The sequence below is a fragment of the Pelodiscus sinensis genome, chromosome 6 (assembly GCF_049634645.1).
Source record: "Pelodiscus sinensis isolate JC-2024 chromosome 6, ASM4963464v1, whole genome shotgun sequence".
NCBI classification, from domain to species: domain Eukaryota; kingdom Metazoa; phylum Chordata; order Testudines; family Trionychidae; genus Pelodiscus; species Pelodiscus sinensis.
Window position 1 is genome coordinate 67,576,612 of NC_134716.1, and position 21,241 is coordinate 67,597,852.

Here is a 21,241-nt window from a genome sequence, read left to right on the forward strand (position 1 = left end):
ACCAAAACCTGCCTTGCTGCAGCTTGCTGATGAAGCTGTTATAGTGGTAGTAAAAAGGTTGGCTAATAAGTTTTGTAATAGGTCAGCATTCCAGCTTTTCATTTTGTATTGTAGTAATCATATACTCATTCTAGCTAATATTGGAAAGCCATGTGAATTTTATTACTGGAGGGTATGCCTTCAAGTTATATTTTATTCTTGAATAATGCCAGTAGACAAGAACAGTCATGAGGGGCCAAAGTGTCATGTTTGGCTTAAAGTTTATATGACAGATGAAGCACTTGTTGGGCCTGTTTGGCTGGAGAGGTTAATTCAAATCGCTCTTTGAGCCAGAGTAAGTAATAGGCTTTGAGGGTGGACGACCATGGTGATGAGTGTACAGAGTTTTGTACATGATATTTTTTTCTGTTTGAGTTTTTTCCATAGCGTGTTTTTATTATAATTTTCACATTTTGTCAACTACTTCTTCCATCTGTAGGCTGCAGTACCATCTGTTGGACAAATGCTTGTAAGTCAGGAAGCCATAATTGTATTTCTGAGTAGCTCCACCCATTTCTGGGTCAAGGGTATCACCAATTCTCCTGCTTCCCTCAGATTCTTCAATTTAGCTTGGTTTTGTAATATATATGTTTTTAAAACCAACACCTCTCACTGTACCCTCCTCTCCCCATGAAATAGAAAAGGGAAAGTGGCAGAAAAGCTTTAAAATAGTGTATTTAACACACATGCCCAATACCTTTGCTTCTGTATCTTATTTTCCTCACTATTCTCCCATCTCTCTCTCTTTCTCTCTCACTTTTTCTCTCTCACACTTTTCAAAGGCTTTGGTATCCATCATTTCAGTCATGCACTGTGTGAGAGATGGGCAATAACACGGCAGAGGCTTGCCAGGATTAGGCCCTGGCAGGATGCCGCCGCTGTACTTAACTGCATGGCCTCAGATCACTGTTCCAGGTTAATGAGAGTGGTGGTAAGTGGCACAGATCAGCACACTGCTTACCGTTGCTACGATTGGCTGGGGATGGTGATCCACTGCCAATGGGAGCTGTGGTTGCTGGTACCTGCCACAGTGCAGGTAAATATAGCAGTAGAGGTCCACTATAAGCTAACCCTGGTGGACCTGATCCAGTCCATGGGCTAGTACCTGCCCACCCTTGCACTATGCCCAATTATATTGCTGTATAAATAAGGTATAATACATGGTTTACCTCACTGGAATTTACCAATATCCTTCAGAAGAATTGGAACCCATATTAGAAAGAGCATTCTACAGTTTCTAGTCCCTTCTGTTGCTAAAGAGTGGAGGAGCTTCGGGGGTAGCCAAGTTAGTCTGTTAGGGTATGTCTACACTACCCCGCTAGTTCGAACTAGCGGGGTAATGTATGCATACCGCACTTGCTAATGAAGCCCGGGATTTGAATTTCCCGGGCTTCATTAGCATAAGCGGGGAGCCGCCATTTTTAAATCCCCGCTGCTTCGAACCCCGTGTAGTGCGGCTACACGGGGCTCGAACTAGGTAGTTCGGACTAGGGTCCTATTCCGAACTACCGGTACTCCTCGTGAAACGAGGTGTACCGGTAGTTCGGAATAGGCACCCTAGTCCGAACTACCTAGTTCGAGCCCCGTGTAGCCGCGCTACACGGGGTTCGAAGCAGCGGGGATTTAAAAATGGCGGCTCCCCGCTTATGCTAATGAAGCCCGGGAAATTCAAATCCCGGGCTTCATTAGCAAGTGCGGTATGCATACATTACCCTCCTAGTTCGAACTAGGAGGGTAGTGTAGACATACCCTTACAGAAAACAGCAAGCAAATGGTCTGGGTAGTACTTTATAGACTAACAAAACATGTAGATGGTATCATAAGCTTTTGTGGACGCAGCCCAGTTCTTCAGATGACCGGAGTTGTGACTAGAGGATAAGAAATCTCAAAATAAATAGGAGAAGGGAAGGATGGGGGAGAAAAGAAAGATACTCGGTGGCCCACCCCACTATCTCTATACATAAAGTTTACATAAAGGAGAAAGGGTGCTAAACCTGAATAGATAAAGATCAAAGTCAGTGGATGGATTGCTGTGGCAGGAAGGATACCATTCAGAAAGCTGTTAGCAATTTCAGTGTCTTCTGTTTTGGTGATAAAGGCTCCGCCACCCCAAATCTTGATTAAGTCCATGAGTAATAGAATTGAATTTGCATATGTATTGTAATTCCAAGCTTTCCCTGTGGATTTGACTTGAGGCTCTGGCCTGTGACAAGACCGCCACCTTCAGATCTGTGAGATTATGGCTAGGTAAACAGAAATGTTCTGCCACTCACTTCTGAGTATTTTCTATATGTATATCCAATTTGTGTCCATTGATTCTTTCATGTAGAGAACATCCAGTTTGATCAATATATATAGTAGAGGGACACTGTTGGCATTTGATGGCCTAGATCAAATTACTAGATGAGCAGTCAAATGACCCTTTGATTTTGTGTCTTTTGTTGTTTGCTCCAGTGATGAATTCGTCAGTGTAGATATGTGGGCAGAGTTGGCATCTTTTCTGGTTGCAGGGCTGGGTTCCTGGAGGCTTATGATGTGGTTGTGTGGCATGGTTATCAGAAAGAATACGTTTCAGGTTAGGGGGAGTGGAAGTTATGGAAGTCTGAACTGAGACTGAGAAATATGTAAGTAATCTAGTAAGTATTGTACCTGAACAAGGACAAGATATTTAGATTAAGCTGAAATAGGTCAAAAGCTGAAGAGGCACAACACAGGAGAAGAGGGTAGGCAGTGCAAGAACACTATATTTTAAGTGTCACGTGGTATTATCATTAACTTTAAATTATAGCCTAGAGGTGCCAAATGAAATTAAGGCTCCATTGCCCTAGCTACTAAATTAACAGATTCTGAGAGACTGTTTTTGAACTTGCAGTTTAAACTAAAAGCATAAATGGGGGAAAATGTTTTGGTAGAGCTGAGAAGTGAACTCAGGTATTATGAATTCCGGTACAGTGCCTTAGTCATAAAAGACCATTGTCCATCTCTAATCTACCTTTGGGAATTTATATTGATGTAATTAATTAGTGAAAGAGGAGAGGTCTAACCAGGAATTTTATTTAAAGCATTAATTCTAAATCAGCCAATACTGACAGAACAAGTGGTTCTTTGATAATCTTGCTGGATAAAGTGCATGTATGTGGGAAATCTTCCAGGTTATAAAACAATAATTGTAATTTAATAATAAGGGTTGGATAAGGCTAGTGTTAATTTTATTAGCCTGTGATGAAAAGGGGTTATTTAAAAATTAGGATTAGCATATGATAAGTGTCCAAACAAAAAAGAATTCATACTTTTATAATTTTAAATAATTGCATATTCCTAACTTGTAACAAGAGGGTACATTTATTGGAGTATAGAACTGTCCTGATTTGGGCTGTTAATTCTCAGCTTTACCTTTTCCGATAAAGTGATTGAAAACTCTACACTAATTTAGGGGACACCACCAGAATACTTAATTTTTCATGTTTTTTTTTTTAAATTGGAGTTTGTGTATGAAGCAGGTGTTCTCAGTTTACTTATTTTCTCCTGGAGATTATATTTAGTGCAGTATGAAGTGATGCCTTATTAATAATAAAGAGGTCATTTCAATGTAAATTAATACAATGATCAGTCTGTCAGAAAAGGTTTAATGTCTAAGTTCAGAATATCCCCAATGGACTTTAGGGGTAACTGCTGTTTGGATAATAGAAAACTTCTTTTGGTAGCTTGCCAACCCAGGAGCAAAGCAAACTAATGAGGGGAGGATAGAGTTACTCTTCATAGTTGGAGTCATGTAGGTGAGCATAGTTACTATTAAAAATGGATGGAAGAACCAGGATAGTGTGGCTGAAAATATCACAAAATAAATCCTGCATTCAGTAAATAATGTACCATCCTTGAAATAATTAAGTGTGTTTTAATGTATGGATATCTGATCATTACTTAATCTCTATCAATTACTGTAATTTACAATTTTATGTAAATAATACTGTTTGTTTTGTGCATTACTTGTAGACTTACCAAAACTGCTCCTGTGTGGGGAAGCCAAAAAAATTACCTGCAACAGAAGATGTCTCTTTTGAGGTTGTGGCTAGGAAATGCAAAACACAGTGCACATTCTTGCCTCTATTCCTGACCGTTTTCTTTCTTGCTGTTGTTTTCACTTTTATGGCTGTTACTCCCACTACTGTGGCCATCCTCAGGTATTTCATTTTAATACTTATCAATAACATATTTCTGGTTCTATAGGAGAGTGTAAATTTAAATTTATCATGGCATTTGTTCTTCCCTAGAGCTGAAGAAGAGCTCTGTTGTACCTCCACCAACAAAAGTTGGTCCAGTAAAGATATTACCTCACCTACATTGTTTCTCTCCATGGCAAAGAATGCAATTATTCTGACAACATGCAAAATAAAGATTTTTAAATATGCTTTTACTCTTTTTGTACAGGATCAGCTCAGTAAATAAAATGCATAAGGAATGCTTTGTATCCCTGTCTGCTAATATCTCACCTCTAATAGTTACAGTGTAGTACAACCAGTTTTAAGTCAGTGGGGTCCTTGAACATTGGATGAAGAGACTACTGTCATCTGTAGATACTTTACTGTTTCACAACATTTCTTCTCTGATAAAAATAGAAATAACATCCTTTCCACTTAGTGGCCCTGCTTTTAAAACAAGGTTCCCCTTTAAAGATGTATACAACACTCCATCAATAAGAGAGGAAGGGTAACGTCTTTTTATCCTTACATCTTCTATGATCTCATTTTTTGATGAAGCACCAAACCTTGCCTGCATCACTGAGACATAGTTCAGTGCCTTTTCCAACCCTATCTTAATAAAGCTCATCTTCCTTATATATAACAAGCTAAGACCGTATCTAGAATGCACCAGACTTTTCACCATCTTACTTTACTCAACGTCACCCCTGCAAAGAACAACTCCCCTGGACATGGCATTGTATGCCAGTGGTTCTCAACAACTGGTCTGTGGACCAGTGCCAGCCCCTGAGACCACCCTGTCTCAGTTTATGAAGGCAGCAAGTGTTATACTTGAAAGAATTTCATAGGATCTTTTTAGGGGGATAAAGCAAAACTCCACATTTATTGACAATGTAACATATTCACACATATCCACACACAAACCCTGTCTTGTTTTTTCTTAAAGTTAACCAGACTGTTGCACACAGTAACCCACTGGCCTGGTGAGTTAAGTGTGAGGAAGAGAAGCAGGGGCTTCTCTCGGTCTGGATTGCTGCTCTGATTTTGACAAGACGAGACCCAGAGATTTATTCAAGATGCCCTATCTTTTATAGTACTTTACTTCCATTCAGGCCTATGCATATTGTTGTGTCAGCTCTTGACCAATCACCATTTTAACATCTGTTTATCTGGAAGTCATTCTTCTTTACCATATGATATCAGTATGTTGATGGTTCGTTCCCAGTGTTATTTCAAGGCTATCTTGTTTGTAAAAGAGTGCTTGCTTCTTAACACTCCAAGGCCATCCATATGTCCTCCATAGGTCTGCTTTGTATTGGACCCAATTTATGGTACCTTAACGCCTCTAAGTCTTCCAGTTCTGGGCCCCTTACTCCCTTCCACTGTCTGGACTCTGAAATTGCTGGGTCTACAAGTTATCATCTTTCCAAGCACTCACATTTAAAACTCATTCACTCCCCTCCCCAGGAACTACACAGTCATTCCACACATGGGATGCAATTGTCCATACAAAAAGTATCGATCTAATTCCTAATACAAGTCTCTGTTAATACAAACTTTTAATCATTTATCATATTTTCTTTATAACACAATCTATATTCCAGTACTCCTAAGAGCAACAGTGTGATCATGGTGAATCACCAGGATCCTTCTGATCTCTTTCTGTCTTGACATAAGATATCACAAACAGTTTGCCTGATTGATCTTTATTAAAGGCCTAGAAGACTGTTCTTCCCTGCTAACCAGAGAAGGGTGTCCAACAGAGTTATAGTTGTTCAACATTTAATCTCATACTACCCAGTAAGCATATTACATAAAACATTGTAAAACTCTGGTTTATACAAGCTGGCCCCTGGTTTATACAAGAAATGCTTTAGTACAGTCTTTGCTGGACTGCGGGGATCCAAGATCTCTTCTGCAAATATGAGTGTAGAGACCCAGAAATTGAAAAATCTCTCCTGGTATCATTGGATATAGCAAGACAGAAACTATGGCTCAAGCAGATATACTTGGAATCTGTTGAGATATCTGGGGGCTGCAAATGCCAAACATGCCATTAGTTCATAGTTTGAAAGTCAGTGCCATTGTTGCTAAATTTTTGTGGGTATCAAAGCCACCAGTGAACAATCAGTATTACAGATAAGATTGGCATCAACTTTGGCAAGCAATGTCCGCATGTACTCAGTTGTTCCCATGGTTTGGACCATTCATAAGTAAAGAGATTGATACAGCCATGAAACTGGAAGAAACAGTGGAAAAAAGATGGCATCTGCCATAAGTTCACTGGCATGGAATTGGTTGATGGAGCTTGTCACCAATATCCTGGAGACTAGTGAGATTCCCTGTTAAAGCCCAGAAAATCTGTAGCTGACCCTCCTAGTTATAAGGCAATCTCCTCTTGAGCACCAGCTACAAGGTGACAGAGAGCAATCCACACATCTGTTGGGTGTGGCGTATTGTCCCATGTAATGGTACTTAGGCTACTTAGTGAGAAAAAGAATGAGTGTGTTCTACAGTCTTACCTGAGAGCCAGCTGATGTTCAGCTCAAGCAGTAAAGGCTCATGCACTAAGCTGCACAGGTCTCAGGTTTGACTGTGGCTATACAAAAGCACATATTCTGAATTGAACTGGGCCCACATTTCAAAGCCTTTCATCATAAGTGACACACACAATTCAAATATCCCTTTTGTTCCCAAATTCCTGCCAAACATGCATTTTCCTTCCCTACCTCAAGCTTATTCCTGACTTCAAAGGAGATATGTTAAAGACTGCAGGAATCTGTTGCTATGTATTTTATGTGAAAGGTGCTCTGGTTCAATCAGGAGTGGCAGTATAAAATTCTAAGGTATGTGCATGTTAACCACAACTAGGTTGTCTTGCCAGACTCTGAAATGCCTCCAATCTTTGATCCTAAACACATGCTGCTATATAATGGTTGTACCATTATATTCTAAATTGATATGTAGACTAATTATGTGGGGCTTACCTTACCATTGAAATGAGATTTCATTAATACCTTGTTAAAGCAGCTGTTCATCCATGCAGAGCTACAATATGGATGTTAATAAAAGTCACAATATTCTGAGCATGATAATTGCAGCCCTATTATATAGCTTCTAAAGCCTCATAGCCAAATTTAGAAAGAGTATGTTACAATTTTTACTGTTTAAATTTCACAAGGTATTTGAAAGGCATATCATCCTTCAGAATTACTCTATATACCATAAAAAGCATTACCACTACTGAAATAATGTATTAATATGTTACATTGTACTGTATTGTCATAGAATCAGAATACTAGGACTGGAAGGGACCTCAAGAGGTCATAGAGACCAGTCCCCTGCCCTTATGGCAGGACCCAGTACTGTGTAAACCATCTCTGATAGACATTTATCCAACCTACTCTTAAATATCTCCAGAGATGGAGATTCCACAACCTCCCTAGTCAATTTATTCCAGTGTCTAAACACCCTGACAGTTAAGAACTTTTCCCTAATGTCCAACCCAAACCTCATTTGCTGAAGTTTAAGCCCATTGCTTCTTGTTCTATCCTCAGAGGCCAGGAAGAACAATTTTTCTCCCTCCTCCTTGTGACACCCTTTTAGACACCTGAAAACCAGTATCATGTCCCCTCCCAATATTCTCTTTTCCAAGCTAAACAAGCCAAATTCTTTCAGTCTTCTTTCATAGGTTCTCCAGACCTTTAATAATTCTTGTTGCTCTTTTCTGGATCTTTTCCAATTTCCCAACATCTTTCTTGAAATGTGGTGCCCAGAATTGGACACAGTACTCCAACTGAGGCCTAATCAGTGCAGTGTAGAGTGGAAGAATGACTTTTCGTGTCTTGCTCATCACACACCTGTTAATGCATCCTAGAATCATATTTGCTTTTTTTGCAACAGCATCAAACTGTTGAGTCATAGTTAGCTTGTCCACTATAACCTCTAGATCCCTTTCTGCCGTATTTCTTCCTAGACAGTCGCTTCCCATTCTGTACGTGTGAAACTGATTGTTCCTTCCTAAGTGGGATAAGGGAGATTTGTTTGGAGCTGGGCTCCCAATGCTGAGGATGCTGGCCTCAGGGGGAGCGGGAAGTGCACTGGAATCGGGGGTGGAGGGCGCTAGGGGGGCCTGGATCTGAGGCAGGTGGGAGTGCACTAGGATGGGGGAGTGCTAGGGGAGGTCTGGCTCTGACGCAGGGGTGAGTGCATTGGGATGGGGAGACTGGGGGGCATGGCTCAGGGGGAGGGGTGGGTGCATTGGCGGTTAGCGTGCAGTCCCAAACTGGACAAAGTGCTGCAACTTTTGCTTAAGGACTTTGGCTCCCCCCTCTCTTTTTTTTCTTAACTTTGGAGCAGTGAAGGTGGGGGGGGGGGTCACACAAATTCATTTAGCATTTTAGGGGGTCGCAGTATCACAAAGTTTGAGAACCTGTGGCCTAGTTTATTGATAAGATCATGTGAGACCGTATCAAATGTCTTACTAAAGTCTAGGTATACCACGTCTACTGCTTCTCCCTTATCCCCAAAACTTGTTATCCTATCAAAGAAAGCTATCAGATTGATTTGATATGATTTGTTCTTTACAAATCTATGCTGGCTGTTCCCTATCACCTTATTATCTTCCAAGTGTTTGCAGGTGATTTCCTTAATTACTTGCTCCATTATCTTTCCTGGCACAGAAATTAAACTGACTGATCTGTACTTTCCTGGGGGTTTTTTTCCCCTTTTTATAGATAGGCCCTATATTTGCCCTTTTCCAATGTTCTGGAATCTCACCTGTCTTCCATGATTTTCCAAAGATGATAGCAAAGGCTCAGATACCTCCTCTATCAGCTCCTTAAGAATTCTAGGATGCATTTCATCTGGCCCTGGTGACTTGCAGGCATCTAACTTTTCTAAGTGATTTTTAACTTGTTCTTTTTTTAGTTTATCTTCTAAACTCTACCCCCTTCCCACTAGCATTCACTATGTTAGGCGTTCCTTCATCAGACTTCTTGGTGAAGACCGAAACAAAGAAGTCATTAACCATCTCTGCCATTTCCGCATTTCCTGTTACTGTTTCTCCCTCCTCACTGTGCAGTGGGCCTACCCTGTCTTTGGTCTTCCTCTTGCTTCTAATATATTTATAGAATGTCTTCTTGTTTCCTTTTATGCTTGTAACTAATTTGAGCTCATTTTGTGTCTTTGCCTTTCATATCTTGCCCCTGCATTCCTGTATTGATTGCCTATATTAATCCTTTGTAATTTGCCCTAGTTTCCATTTTTATATGACTCCTTTTTTATTTTTAGCTCGTGCAAGATCTCCTGGTTGATCCAAGGCGGTCTTTTGCCATATTTTCTATCTTCTCTACGCAGTGGAATAGCTTGCTTTTGGGCCCTTAACAATGTCCCTTTGAAAAACTGCCAACTCTTTTCAGTTGTTTTTCCCCTCAGTCTAGCTTCCCATGGGAACTTACCTACCAGCTCTCTGAGCTTACCAAAATCTGCCTTCCTGAAATCCATTGTCTCTAATTTGCCGTTTTCCCTTCTACCATACCTTAGAATCATGAACTCTATGATTTCATGACCACTTTCACCCAAGCTGCCACTTTCAAATCAACCAGTTCCTCCCTATTTGTTAAAATCAAGTCTAGAACAGCTTTCACCCAGTAGCTTTTTCAACCTTCTGAAATAAAGTGTTGTCTTCAATGCAGTCCAAGAACTTATTGGATAGTTTGTGCCCCACTGTGTTAGTTTCCCAACATATATCTGGATAGTTGAAGTCCCCCATCACCACCAAATCCTGCGCTTTGGATGATTTTGCTTCATTTAATTTACATTCTGTTCTTGGTGCTATAGTGTGAGGCCATGTGGGAATTGCATTGGCAATTTGTTAGTCTGGAGGCAGAGAAAGGGCACTTGTGTTTGGATTGGGGATCAGGGAAAAACAGTATTTTTGCATGATTATATATTAGGGTACATCTACACTAGCCCCCTAGATCGTTCTAAGGAGGCTAATGTGGGCAACCGGAATTGCAAATCAAGCCCGGGATTTAAATATCCCACGCTTGATTTGCATGTTCCCGGCCGGTCGCCATTTTAGAAACTGACTAGCCCGAAGTAACTGCCCATGTCTACACATGGCAGTAAAATGGGCTTCTGATTTAAAGCCCTTAATTTGAATTAGGTGGTAAACCTCATTGCAGGAGGAATACCACCTAATTCAATTTAGGGCTTTAAATCGGAAGCCCGTTTCACTGCTGCGTGTAGACGCAGGCAGTTACTTTGGTCTAGTCAATTTCTAAAATGGCGACCAGCCGGGAACATGCAAATCAAGCACGGGATATTTAAATCCCGGGCTTGATTTGCAATTCTGGTCACCCTCATTAGCCTCCCTAGATCGGTCTAAGAGGCTAATGTAGACGTACCCTTACAGAAATCATTTTTTGTCTCTTTTTCAAGTAAATTCTATTTAAATTTTTTAGGTTGCCTACACTCAATATATAGACCAAAGTATTAACAAATAACTTATCAAAAGTCAAAGTGTAACTTACAAAAAAAAACAGACTCTAAAACACTCCAAGATGAAAAACATCTATAAATAGTTAAATTTACATTTGATAAAGCCTTTAAATTGCAATTTTATTTGTAGGTGTGTTCCAGATAAACAGCGTTCATTTTCTCTGGGAGTTCAGTCGCTGTTTCTACGAATAGTAGGTATGACATTTATGATCTTTTGCATAAATACCTATCATAGCATAACTTTTTGCATAAATACCTATCATAGCATAAAATGTCTAATTGGCAGTCTTCCTTTTTCAGTACCCAAACTGACTAATTTTAAAGAAAATGTGTATGAATAAATTTGCTGTAGTCTCTCTCTCTCTCTGAAAGTTCAAGCCAAACTCAAGAACTCGATTGTGGTATTTCTCTTATTTTTAGCATTAATGCTGTCATCTCTATAAATAGTTGTGGAAAGAGGCTAAAAGGACATGCCAGAGGAAAAAAGTCCCAAGTCTAAAAGAATAATATTTAAATTTGCATCCCCTTAATAAAAGCATCCTTTCTCCTCCCCAAAACTGCATGTCCATTTTTGAAAGTTGCAGAGATTTAAGGCTTTACTAGTCAAAAATACTGTGGTTCTGTATTGAGATCCGTTAGCCATGTTTTTATTACATAATGTAATATTGATGAAAATAGCAGCACTTTAGAAGATACAAGCAAAATGGTAAGTATATGAAACCTGCTGCATTGTTTTGTTACTTCTAATGGGCACATAAGCATATTTTAGAAGTCTACCAGGCAGATAAACTGCATAATTAGGTATTCATTTCCAAACCCACTTTCAGATAGTCTTGACTGATTTCTGGTGTCTTCATTTTTTGCAGGTAATTGATGTGCATGTAGAAAGAGTCTACTTATCCGGGGGAGGGATAGCTCAGTGCTTTGAGCATTGGCCTGCTAAACCCAGGATTGTGTGTTCAGTCCTTGAGGAGGCCATTTAGGAATCTGGGGCAAAATCTGGCAAGAGTGGTACATGGTCCGGCAGGGGACTGGACTCAATGACCTTTCAAGGTCCCTTCCAGTTCTAGGAGATAGGTATCTCCATTTATTTTTAAAACATGGAGGCATAGGCTCTTACCATGTGATGTTGTGCTCAGGACCTATTGTAATAATTGGACTTACAAATTTCCCTTACGTTTTGCAGCTAGGCTTACAAATAAATGGAGATTCATAGTGTCAGCCTGTCATAATTAATGCTAATGGGAAAATGGCAAATAGGAGATGGAAAAACTAAATTAATGCACATAAAAAGGCCACCCAATATAATTCAATTTCTGTTTTAAAATAATGCCTGGTAAACAAGACAATGTGGTACTGGGAATTAATGAACCTCCATTGGTGTATTGGAAATTAGTTTTAAATTAAGGACAAAATAATGAGGAAAAGAGGTATTCTACCAACCTTTTTGAAGTCCTTAAAAATGGTTATGGTGAGAAAAATTGGTTACTTGAGGAAACTTCATCATCATGGCTGCCACCTCTACTGTCTTCTAGGACCCCAGGCCTTCATCATTCTGGTCTTAACAAGTGTCTTGACCAGACCTCCCCAAAACAACCTCCAAATAACATTGCTATCAACTCTAGCTAAATTGGAAATGCTACCTAAAATAAAACAAAATAGGAATCTTACAGCCACAGTAACAACTCTAGCCCAGCTCAGCTAACTTTTCTTTGTTCCCCAAAATAGTTATCTTTAATACCATCCAATAGACTGTCAAACATAGAGTTGGTTCTTTTAAATATTCTCTTCAGTTACAGCAAAAATATTAAATTAGGCTTATTTTAACATTACAATAAAATACTTTAGCTGTTTTTCTTTATTAATTACCAAAAATTAACTAGTACTAAGAAAATTTAAGTCTCTTTATGCAAAATCCCAGATCTTGTTTAGCAGTGTTTAAAGGGAAACAGCAACTACATTATATCAATACCTTTGGTCCATTTATTCCATGGAAATTAACACAAAATACTTATGCCCAAGCAGACCATTGGGTAATTTAGGCCATCTCAAAGTCTGAAACATTACCTCTAGACTTTTATTTATGGGTATATTTTGATATAATTGACACTGGTCTGTTAGCCAAGAAAGTTTTTTTTTTCCAAAAAACCTTTGCTTCTCAGAGAATTAGGGGAGAGGAAAGATGTGTTAGAACTGAGCCGCCTGGTAAAACCTGCACCAAAGAATGTAGAGCTTTCTTTCCCGTAACCACTGAGTAATTGACCACTGAGCTGAATTACCTAAGGTCAATACACTAAGTAATTTGGAACTGGGGCACAGATACTGGGTTTTAATTTTGCCTAGAGTGCTAAACCTCTCATTCAGCCCTAGGTCCCTCCCCAACTCCACCCCATCCCCACTGTTTCCTCACTCCTCCTCCTTACTCTACCTCCCAGCACCACCAGAATCCTGTAGAGGCTGTTCTACAATGTGCAGGAGGTACAAGTAGGGAGTGCGAGGATTTGCTCAGAAGGGGCTACTACTTCTAGGGCAGGTGGGTGCTAAGCACCCACTAATTTTTTCTGTGGGTGCTTCAGCCCTGGTGTGCACACAAAATCAGTGACTATGAATTGGAGTGATGAATGAACAGTATATATGATACAGAACAATATATAATTTTCACTGTTGGTCTTCATTTAGGAAATTGTATTTTCAGAAGCACAGTCCATTTCGATCAGCTGTAAGAGGATAGCTCATTTCTATGAGTATTTTCAGAATCCATTGTATAATTAAAGTATTAATTTGCATAATGATTAAAATACCTTAATGCTTAAAAATTATGTACATATTGAATTCCTAATGTATAGCCACCTCTTGGGTAGGAGGTGACAGGATGTGAGAATATTTCACTATAGTGCGGAAGAGAGTAAATATCAATCAATGTAGTTCATCAGAGGGGGTGCACTTCCTCTTTCCCCGGGCCTGTCTGCCTCACTAAGTCATTATCCATTGCTGGATGTGTGGAATCAGCAAGGCAACTAAAGCCATGAACATGGGCCTCTGCTCAGGGCTATACAATTAACACAGTGACTGAGCCCTGTACCTAATCAGGGCAGGGCAGCAAAAAGAATTCAAGGGCTCAGGCTTGCACTCAAACTGAGTAATAAATAATTTGTCCACCCAGAAGAGCAAAGGAGTCTAGGGCTTAGGCCAGTGTTCAGGCTGAGAGACAGTCAAAAAAATAACCCATGTTCTTGTTCAGAGCAGGGTTAAAACTATATCAGGCCAGGTCTTTGTTCAGGCAGAGCTTTAGTCAATTAAGTGGCCCAGAACCTCAGCTCTGTTAGCTTGAGGGAGGGGGGAGGCTGCTACCCAGAAGATGGGTGGCAGGAGGGACACAGCTCCACCCACACTACTACATCCCGGCCAAACGCTCTAACAGTGACAGAGTGGTCTACTATCAAGTCAGCAGGGATTTAGGCTGAAACATGCTGACTCGCCCTCTGTCAGTTTTGAAGTAAAAGAGGGGTCTACCATCCTTGGGCCACTTCCACACTACCCTTTTCAGTGTAACTGTGTATCCAGACTGGTAAGCTAGTGGATGGTGGCCTCCATTGCCAGTAACTACTCTTCGGGTCTGCCAGTGATCTGGACGGTCCGAGCCAGTCCTTTGTTTCCTATGGGCCCATTGCATCCTCCCAGTGCGGGAGCTCAGGGGAAGTGTCTGTACCTTCTGGAGGCTGTGCTTCAAATAGGCGCTCACCTCTGCTATTTATACTTCGTCCCACCCCTTGGGTTCTGGAAGCAGGGTGAGAGTGATCTCTCTGCTTATGAGAGTGAAGAGGCCTACTCCTTCCTCTGTGGGTTTTTGGGCAGCTAGTCCACCTCATTACTATCATGGAAAAAAGGGCAATTTCCTATTCTTATAAAAAGTACTATGGTATCCTTAGCATTCAGATGGAGCAGATGATATCTTTGTTTGAAGGTGAACCACTGGCTGAACCACTCTGAATTTTGTTGATTTAGTTAAAACTATTTCAATTACTTTTGTACATTTGCATGTCTTCTAGGCACTATTCCTGGACCAATTCTGTTTGGTGTGGCAATAGACAGTAGTTGTACTCTGTGGGATATTAATAAATGTGACACTAAAGGAGCCTGCTGGGTCTATGACAACTCAAAAATGGCCTTTATGCTGATTGGTATAAGTAAGTAATTGCATATTTGATATATACATAATACAAATGAGTGTTAAAATCTTTAATTGTAAAAAGCATAGCTATTTTGAATTCCACTGCCATGTAACAATTGAGGAGTAAGAAAACAGCCTAATAATACTATGTCATCAGTTTAAATCATAATCAGCACTTTGCTCACAGATAAGAGAAGTTCCCTCTTCTGAAGGAATTACTATTTACTTAAGACATGATAGCTAAAACTCAGGCAAGAGAAAGGACCACACTTTGGTAGGACGTCTTTGGGGATTATTGAGAATTGAAAGAAATTATGAGATTGTTTAAAGAGGTAGTTTTTTTAAAAAATAAGCTGAAATTGAATTTTTTCTTTGGTGGATCCATGCCCCTTATTGATTCCTTATGGATGAACAAGAGCCTGAAATATAGTTGGATTTGTGTGGTTGCCTTCCACCTTCCATCCTCACGTTTTTTGTTTTTGTTTTTTGAGGAGAGGTGAGTGCTTCCTTTTGCCATCTTTCCTGATATTTGTTCCATAAATGTCAAATCTGATCATTCCTAGTTTGGCTGGAAGATTTTTAGAGGTCTGATAAATATTGGCACTTTGTCACCTCCTACCTCCTCTGGCACTGAAACAGAGTTCCAAAGAAGACCAAAACCAGAGATTTCATGATTCTGACTAAAAGTAATTTCTGCTGTCAATAAGATTTGATCTGATATTTTTAAGTATGAGTGGGGAACCTTTTTTTGGCTTGGGGGGGCCGCTGATCTACAGAAAAATCAGTCAGGGTCTGCACACAATTGAGAAGCAAAGAACCCCCAAACCCTGACTGATGTGGCTCTTGACTGAGAAGGAGAAAGACAATTCCCACATTCCCCTTGCATACCAGAACCTAGGCAGAACAAGGCTAGTAGATTTTGTGTGCTCCAACCCTGAGTCTCAGGGGCTGGATCTAGGCAAGTTGGGGGCTGAATCCAGTCTCTGGGCCTTAGGTTCCCCACCCCTGTTTTAAAGGCACACAGGTGGCTTATGACGTCAGTGATAGTTGCAAGTGAACACCCCCTTTGGCAGTTAGGCTACCTACTTAGGTTAGGGATGTAAGCGAGAAGTCGACTAATCAATGAGCCTAGGTAGCGGGGGGGGGGGGGGGAGGGCAGGGGACAGGAGGCTGCCCTGAAGCAACCTCTGTCCGCGATGAGCACAGGCTCACCGCAGGCAGGGGCTGTCCTGTATCCTGCAGAGCAGCCCCTGTCCATGGCAGCCCGCGCTGGCCATGAACACAGGATGCTACATCAGCAGCCCTGTCCGCTGGGGGTCCTAGTTCCCCACTGAGACCCCTGGGGATAGAGGCTGCTGGATGAAGGCTTGCTCAGTTCCGGCTCTCACCAGGTCTGGGAGCTACCTCTGTTGCAGCTCTGCAGTTCAAATGTAGTAGGAGCCGGGCTCCCTGCCCACCTGGCTCTTACTACATTTAAACTGCAGAGCTGCAGCAGGAAGTAGCTTCTGGACTTGGCACGAGTCGGGACTCAGGTTTTCTCCCTTATCGACTAATCGTATAATTGATAGAAGTTCTTTTGAGTACACAATTAGTTAATTACTCACTTCCTAACATCCCTAATTTAGGTGCCTTAAATTTAACTATCAAAGTTTGAAAATTAAAGAAACAACAAGAAAAAAAAAACCCAAAGAAACAAAAAGAACAAACCGTCCCACCAGCTTTAATAAAACCTTTTATTTTTAAACTATAGATTTTATTTAGGAAGTGCTATCAAGTTTACAAATCCTTTCCATATAAATATTAGAAACAAAAAATCTTACAAGTTAGCTCTTGTCTATATTCCCATATAATGTCTCTTTAAACATCAGATCTTCCTATTTAACTAAATATTGCCCTCATTCAAACATTCATCATTTCTAGGGATTTTATTAAATTGAGTGAAATTTATCATCTATTACGTGTATGCAGAGACATGTCTATCAAATGTCAAGTTAAAAAAAAAAGAGGCGTGTGATTTGTTTCCCAGGTGAATGTGCTTTGAGTATTGAATAAAAAGTAACTAAATATCTATCTCTTTTCTGTCTGTTTTTCTGGGTATATGACCAGTGTGTAGGGTTTTTTTCATGATTTCCACTTCCTGTTGTTCTGAGCTGATCCTCTGTTGGACTGTTTTTTTTTTTTTTTTTAATTTTCTAACAAGAGGCTATCAATACCTAACCATCCACCAACAGATGAGAGAATAGTTCTTCATTTCTTCCCACTAGAAAGCCCAAGGAAGATTACCAACAGATTATTTGGTAATAAATAAATGTTCAATGTGTGATAATTGTATAGGTGCTCAAAGCAGTGGCTATGCCAAACAGATGACAAAGGCTCCATATGGTCCCCCACTTTCGCCCCTTTGGTTGTCTGATTTCCCTCCAAATCAACAGTTTTGTAGTCATTGATGCCTAAATAGTTTTGATCAAATGTAATATTATGGCATGACACACACACAGAGATGCCATCAATTTAATGTAAAATTTTCATAAGCAATTAATGTAAACTACCTTTATTGAAAATTGATCTTCAACAATAAACAAGTTTATTTTTCTTCATATAAAGGTGCAGTTTGTAAAGTCATCACTATCCTTTTTGTTGTTGCTGCATTATGCTTGTATAAGCCTCCACCGAGCATTTCTGTGACTTTGCGAAAGGATGCTGAAATAGTTTCTGCTGTGCCTATGTAAAACTTACGAAAAAAACAGGAACTTTAAAATAAATCAAGAAGAATATATACAGCTGCCGGAGGAAAGCTGCGAGAGAGTTTTATGTACAGCATTATTTCAACACAATTTAGTTCTTGAGCAAATTAAAGTGATTTTTAAATATAGGTGGATGTTTCTGTAACATTAATTGAAGCTCAGGAAATTTTATATTTCAACAATGTACCTTTAAGTATCACAGGAAAGAAATTAGGCTATTAACCCTTTTGTTTTTAACTCTCCATATATTCAATAAAAAATACAGTAAATATAGGAAGGGTCTTATTATTTGGTAAGTTAAGCAAATTGCATAATTATCAGTCAAACATAAAAAAGATGATACTGAACTGGAATACCCCACTACTAAAAGACAAATTTTAGGACAATTGGATTAATTAAATGGAGTTGTCAATGTCTACTTCAAACTGGCAGGAATAATCTGTGCCAATGTTTGGGCTGCTAAACAACATTTAAGGTTAGACTGATGTAAATGTATAAATGCAATAGTTTCTTGAGTAAGAACAAATAGAAAAAAAACAAGCACTTAAATTTTCTCAATATACTTTGTGCAAGTTAGGTTAAATGTTTAAATTGTGATCATTTTTTGTAATCTTAAATATATCTGTAGGAAAAAATAGTTCTCATTATAGGAAAACTGTTAATTACATGTTTATTAAACTGGGTGCTTTCATTCAACTGGGTGCCTTAGTATTTGAATTTAGACAATATCCAAAAGGATGATGTCAAAATATTGTTACATTTTGTAGAGAATATTCATTTCTCATAATATATACTTCAGAAATTTTGAAAATGAAATTTGTTTTCTTTAGATGTTTTACTCATTTGATATGTGTGATCTCATTATTTTGAGGTTACTCCTACCTAAGCTCTTCTGCACTAATTATTTTCTAAAAAAGGATTTACTTGTTTTTACTGATTACAAATGCACAAAGACTACTCAAATACAGTGATAGAAAAATTACATTGAATTGGGGCTTATAAATCTTGAAAATAATAGTGTGTGGATCTGTAGAAAACTTAAAATAAGATGTACATCTCTTGGTGAACACAGCAGTTTTTTTAGTATTAAACATTTATTAAATGCAAATCTATATTTAAATATTGTTTACTATGAAATAAATCTATTTTAAAACTGGTATTTAGTGCTGTTTTGTTTATAATGCATATGAGATGTTGTTTGCTGCGTTTACACTAGCTTCAAAGCTGCTGAAGTACCAATAATGAATTACATTTTCTCTGCCTACCTAAACTCATGTGCATCTGTGTGTGCTGTGTGCTAAGTACTATACTGGCTATACTGATGGCTGGCTATACTGACTTTCGATTCCGTGGAGGAACCTTTTGTGTCAACATCCGCGTGACCATTTGCTGGATCCCCGGAAAAGAGATCTACCCACCCTTTCTTATAGCCTTTTTAAATCGGTAACCAAGTGGGTTTGTTTGGCAGATGGATCCTATTAACCTGCCACTGAATATTCATATGATCCGAGAGCTCAGACTAGCCAGGCATCCACAACTAAGGACAGTAGCTCAAATAACTGGAAAGCGTAATTCTCAGTTCTTTCTAATTGCAGCTCGTAGAGACAAAAACAGAGTCTGGAACCTGCAATAGAGGGTTTCATGCTTTTTTGTTGTTGTTGGCCTATTTTGTTAACATAAATGAAGAAGATACCTTCCAGCCTCTTTGTGTTCATTGCCTTGTTGGGGGCACGAAGGAGTGTTTTTGGTCTAATATTGGCCACAGGATAATGTTTACATAGCTTTCTGATTTGCATAATTATCAGTGTGATCCCATGTGATCCCATATTGTGTGAAGGAACGAAACTAATTCTGAACAGAAAAGGTTGATGAAGTGATGTGCTTGTAGTTGAGACAGTGGTCTGTGACTGAGGTCACATTGGCCTGTCAGTATAATAGGTGTGATGCTACTTCTCAGCCTCCTTTTTGTCTTATTATATAGACTGAGTTCTGTAGGAACACAAACTGATTCTTACTATGGGTGTGTGTACTGCTTAGCCCAACTGGGGACATGACAATACAAAGAAATAACCATAACTAAACCAGAAGCAGTGCATGAGCACTATAGAAGAGGAATGAGTGTCAGCCTTCCAGTTCTGCTTTAGTGCCAGAATTAGCATGGTGACCTATACTCCCTAAGAACTCTGGGGTTTAGCAGTCCTTTTCCCCTTCAATGTTGTTTTTTATTCTGGCCAGGCCTCTCTTCACTGGCCTACTTACATGGTTACAGCTCCACATTTCTAGAGGTGACCTGCAAAGTTAGCACTCCAAATGCAGATCTTTCCTGCTAAACCCTTGTTTTCTGCTTGATTTTGAGAGGGAGGGGGAAGAATGCTCCATTGAGTTGCTTCATACTTTCTTGCTGTAACTCTCATCTGCCTTTTTCCCATATTCTCCACTATAGTTTAATTTGTTGTGTTTAAATGTAGGTTGTAAGGTTTCTGGAATACTCTGTCTTGCTATCTGTGCAATAAGCCAGTTGGATGTTTTAAAATTGTGATTTCATTGTCTTTTTATGACAAGTAATTTGATTATACAAATTGTAGATAAGTTGATGAAATTGAGAAGTACAGCCAGAACCCCAAAATTCTACCACGTCATATGGTGTCTGAGGATAGTTGTGTGGCTTCTAAAAACTGCTTGATGTATAGTGTTTTTTTGTTAAACAGCTTTGATCACTGAGTAAGGCAAAATCTGCTAATTTTTTGGTTTCTGGAATTTTCAAAGGCCTGGAGTTTTTGATAGATGAGTGTTTGACATAAAAAAAACTTGCTTTAAAAGATCTGGGGTTATAATTTTTCAAAACTGACATTTTAAAATTCTGCATAGATTGTTGGAAATAATTCTTGGGGTACATAATAATTTCCAGTGAAGTAAGGATTGTCTTGGACAAAGATTTTTTTTTCCCTCCTTTTGCTAAAGCAGAAAATAAATTCATACATAACATTTTATAATTCAAAACTCTTAGCTCAAGAAAACCCTCATTAAAATGAGTGGAGATTTTACCTAGTATGGCATCTTGTCACTTAAAAATTCCCTTTCAGTCTTGGGCAAAACAATTTAGATTGAGTTACAATAGATGAAAATTAATCTTTTGCACGTGCGCACACACACCCAACAACAAACAAACAAACAGAAAACCAGCTTGGTATCTGCGGAAATTACTTACTTAATATATTTTTTTAGATGCAGGTGGTATCCATGATATCATGTTTGATTTTTTTTGGAATTTGTTTGGCATCAAAAGTTATACTTGAAAGGACAATAAAACTGAAAAAACTTGGAAGTCTGCATTTCAATATGTGGGATAGAGCACCACCGTCAGGAATTCTAAATGACTGCAATATCTACAGATTGGGGGAAATTCTTGGTTTGTTTTTGGTAAATAATAAAACAAACAACAAAGTTATGCAGGGTTTTACCTTAGAAAAGATGACTGGATATAGTCATTTTCTCAGACTTCTGAATTCACATAAATTGAAATTTTAGCTGCATTTGCTCTTCAGAGGTGATAGAAATGCTAGCTGTTCCTGCTTCAGTGGCAG

At 39.2% G+C, this 21,241-nt stretch overlaps 1 protein-coding gene across 9 annotated transcripts in view; it reads left to right on the top strand.

The window, feature by feature from the left end:
- The window catches only part of LOC102463874 (solute carrier organic anion transporter family member 4C1), a 179,015-nt gene that overhangs the window by 96,728 nt on the left and 61,046 nt on the right, over positions 1-21,241 (top strand). For 8 of the 9 annotated variants that reach the window (XR_012904795.1, XR_012904797.1, XR_012904799.1 and 5 more), the window contains exons 10-12: positions 4,033-4,220; positions 10,873-10,937; positions 14,792-14,929. Coding sequence is in view for 4 of the 9 variants with exons in the window: in XM_075932072.1 (XP_075788187.1) it covers positions 4,033-4,220; positions 10,873-10,937; positions 14,792-14,929 (391 nt within the window). In the remaining 5 variants the exon portion in view is untranslated. Of the gene's footprint in view, positions 1-4,032; positions 4,221-10,872; positions 10,938-14,791; positions 14,930-17,517; positions 18,815-21,241 lie in introns of those variants that run through there. The other variant, XM_006116142.4, reaches the window with a different exon arrangement.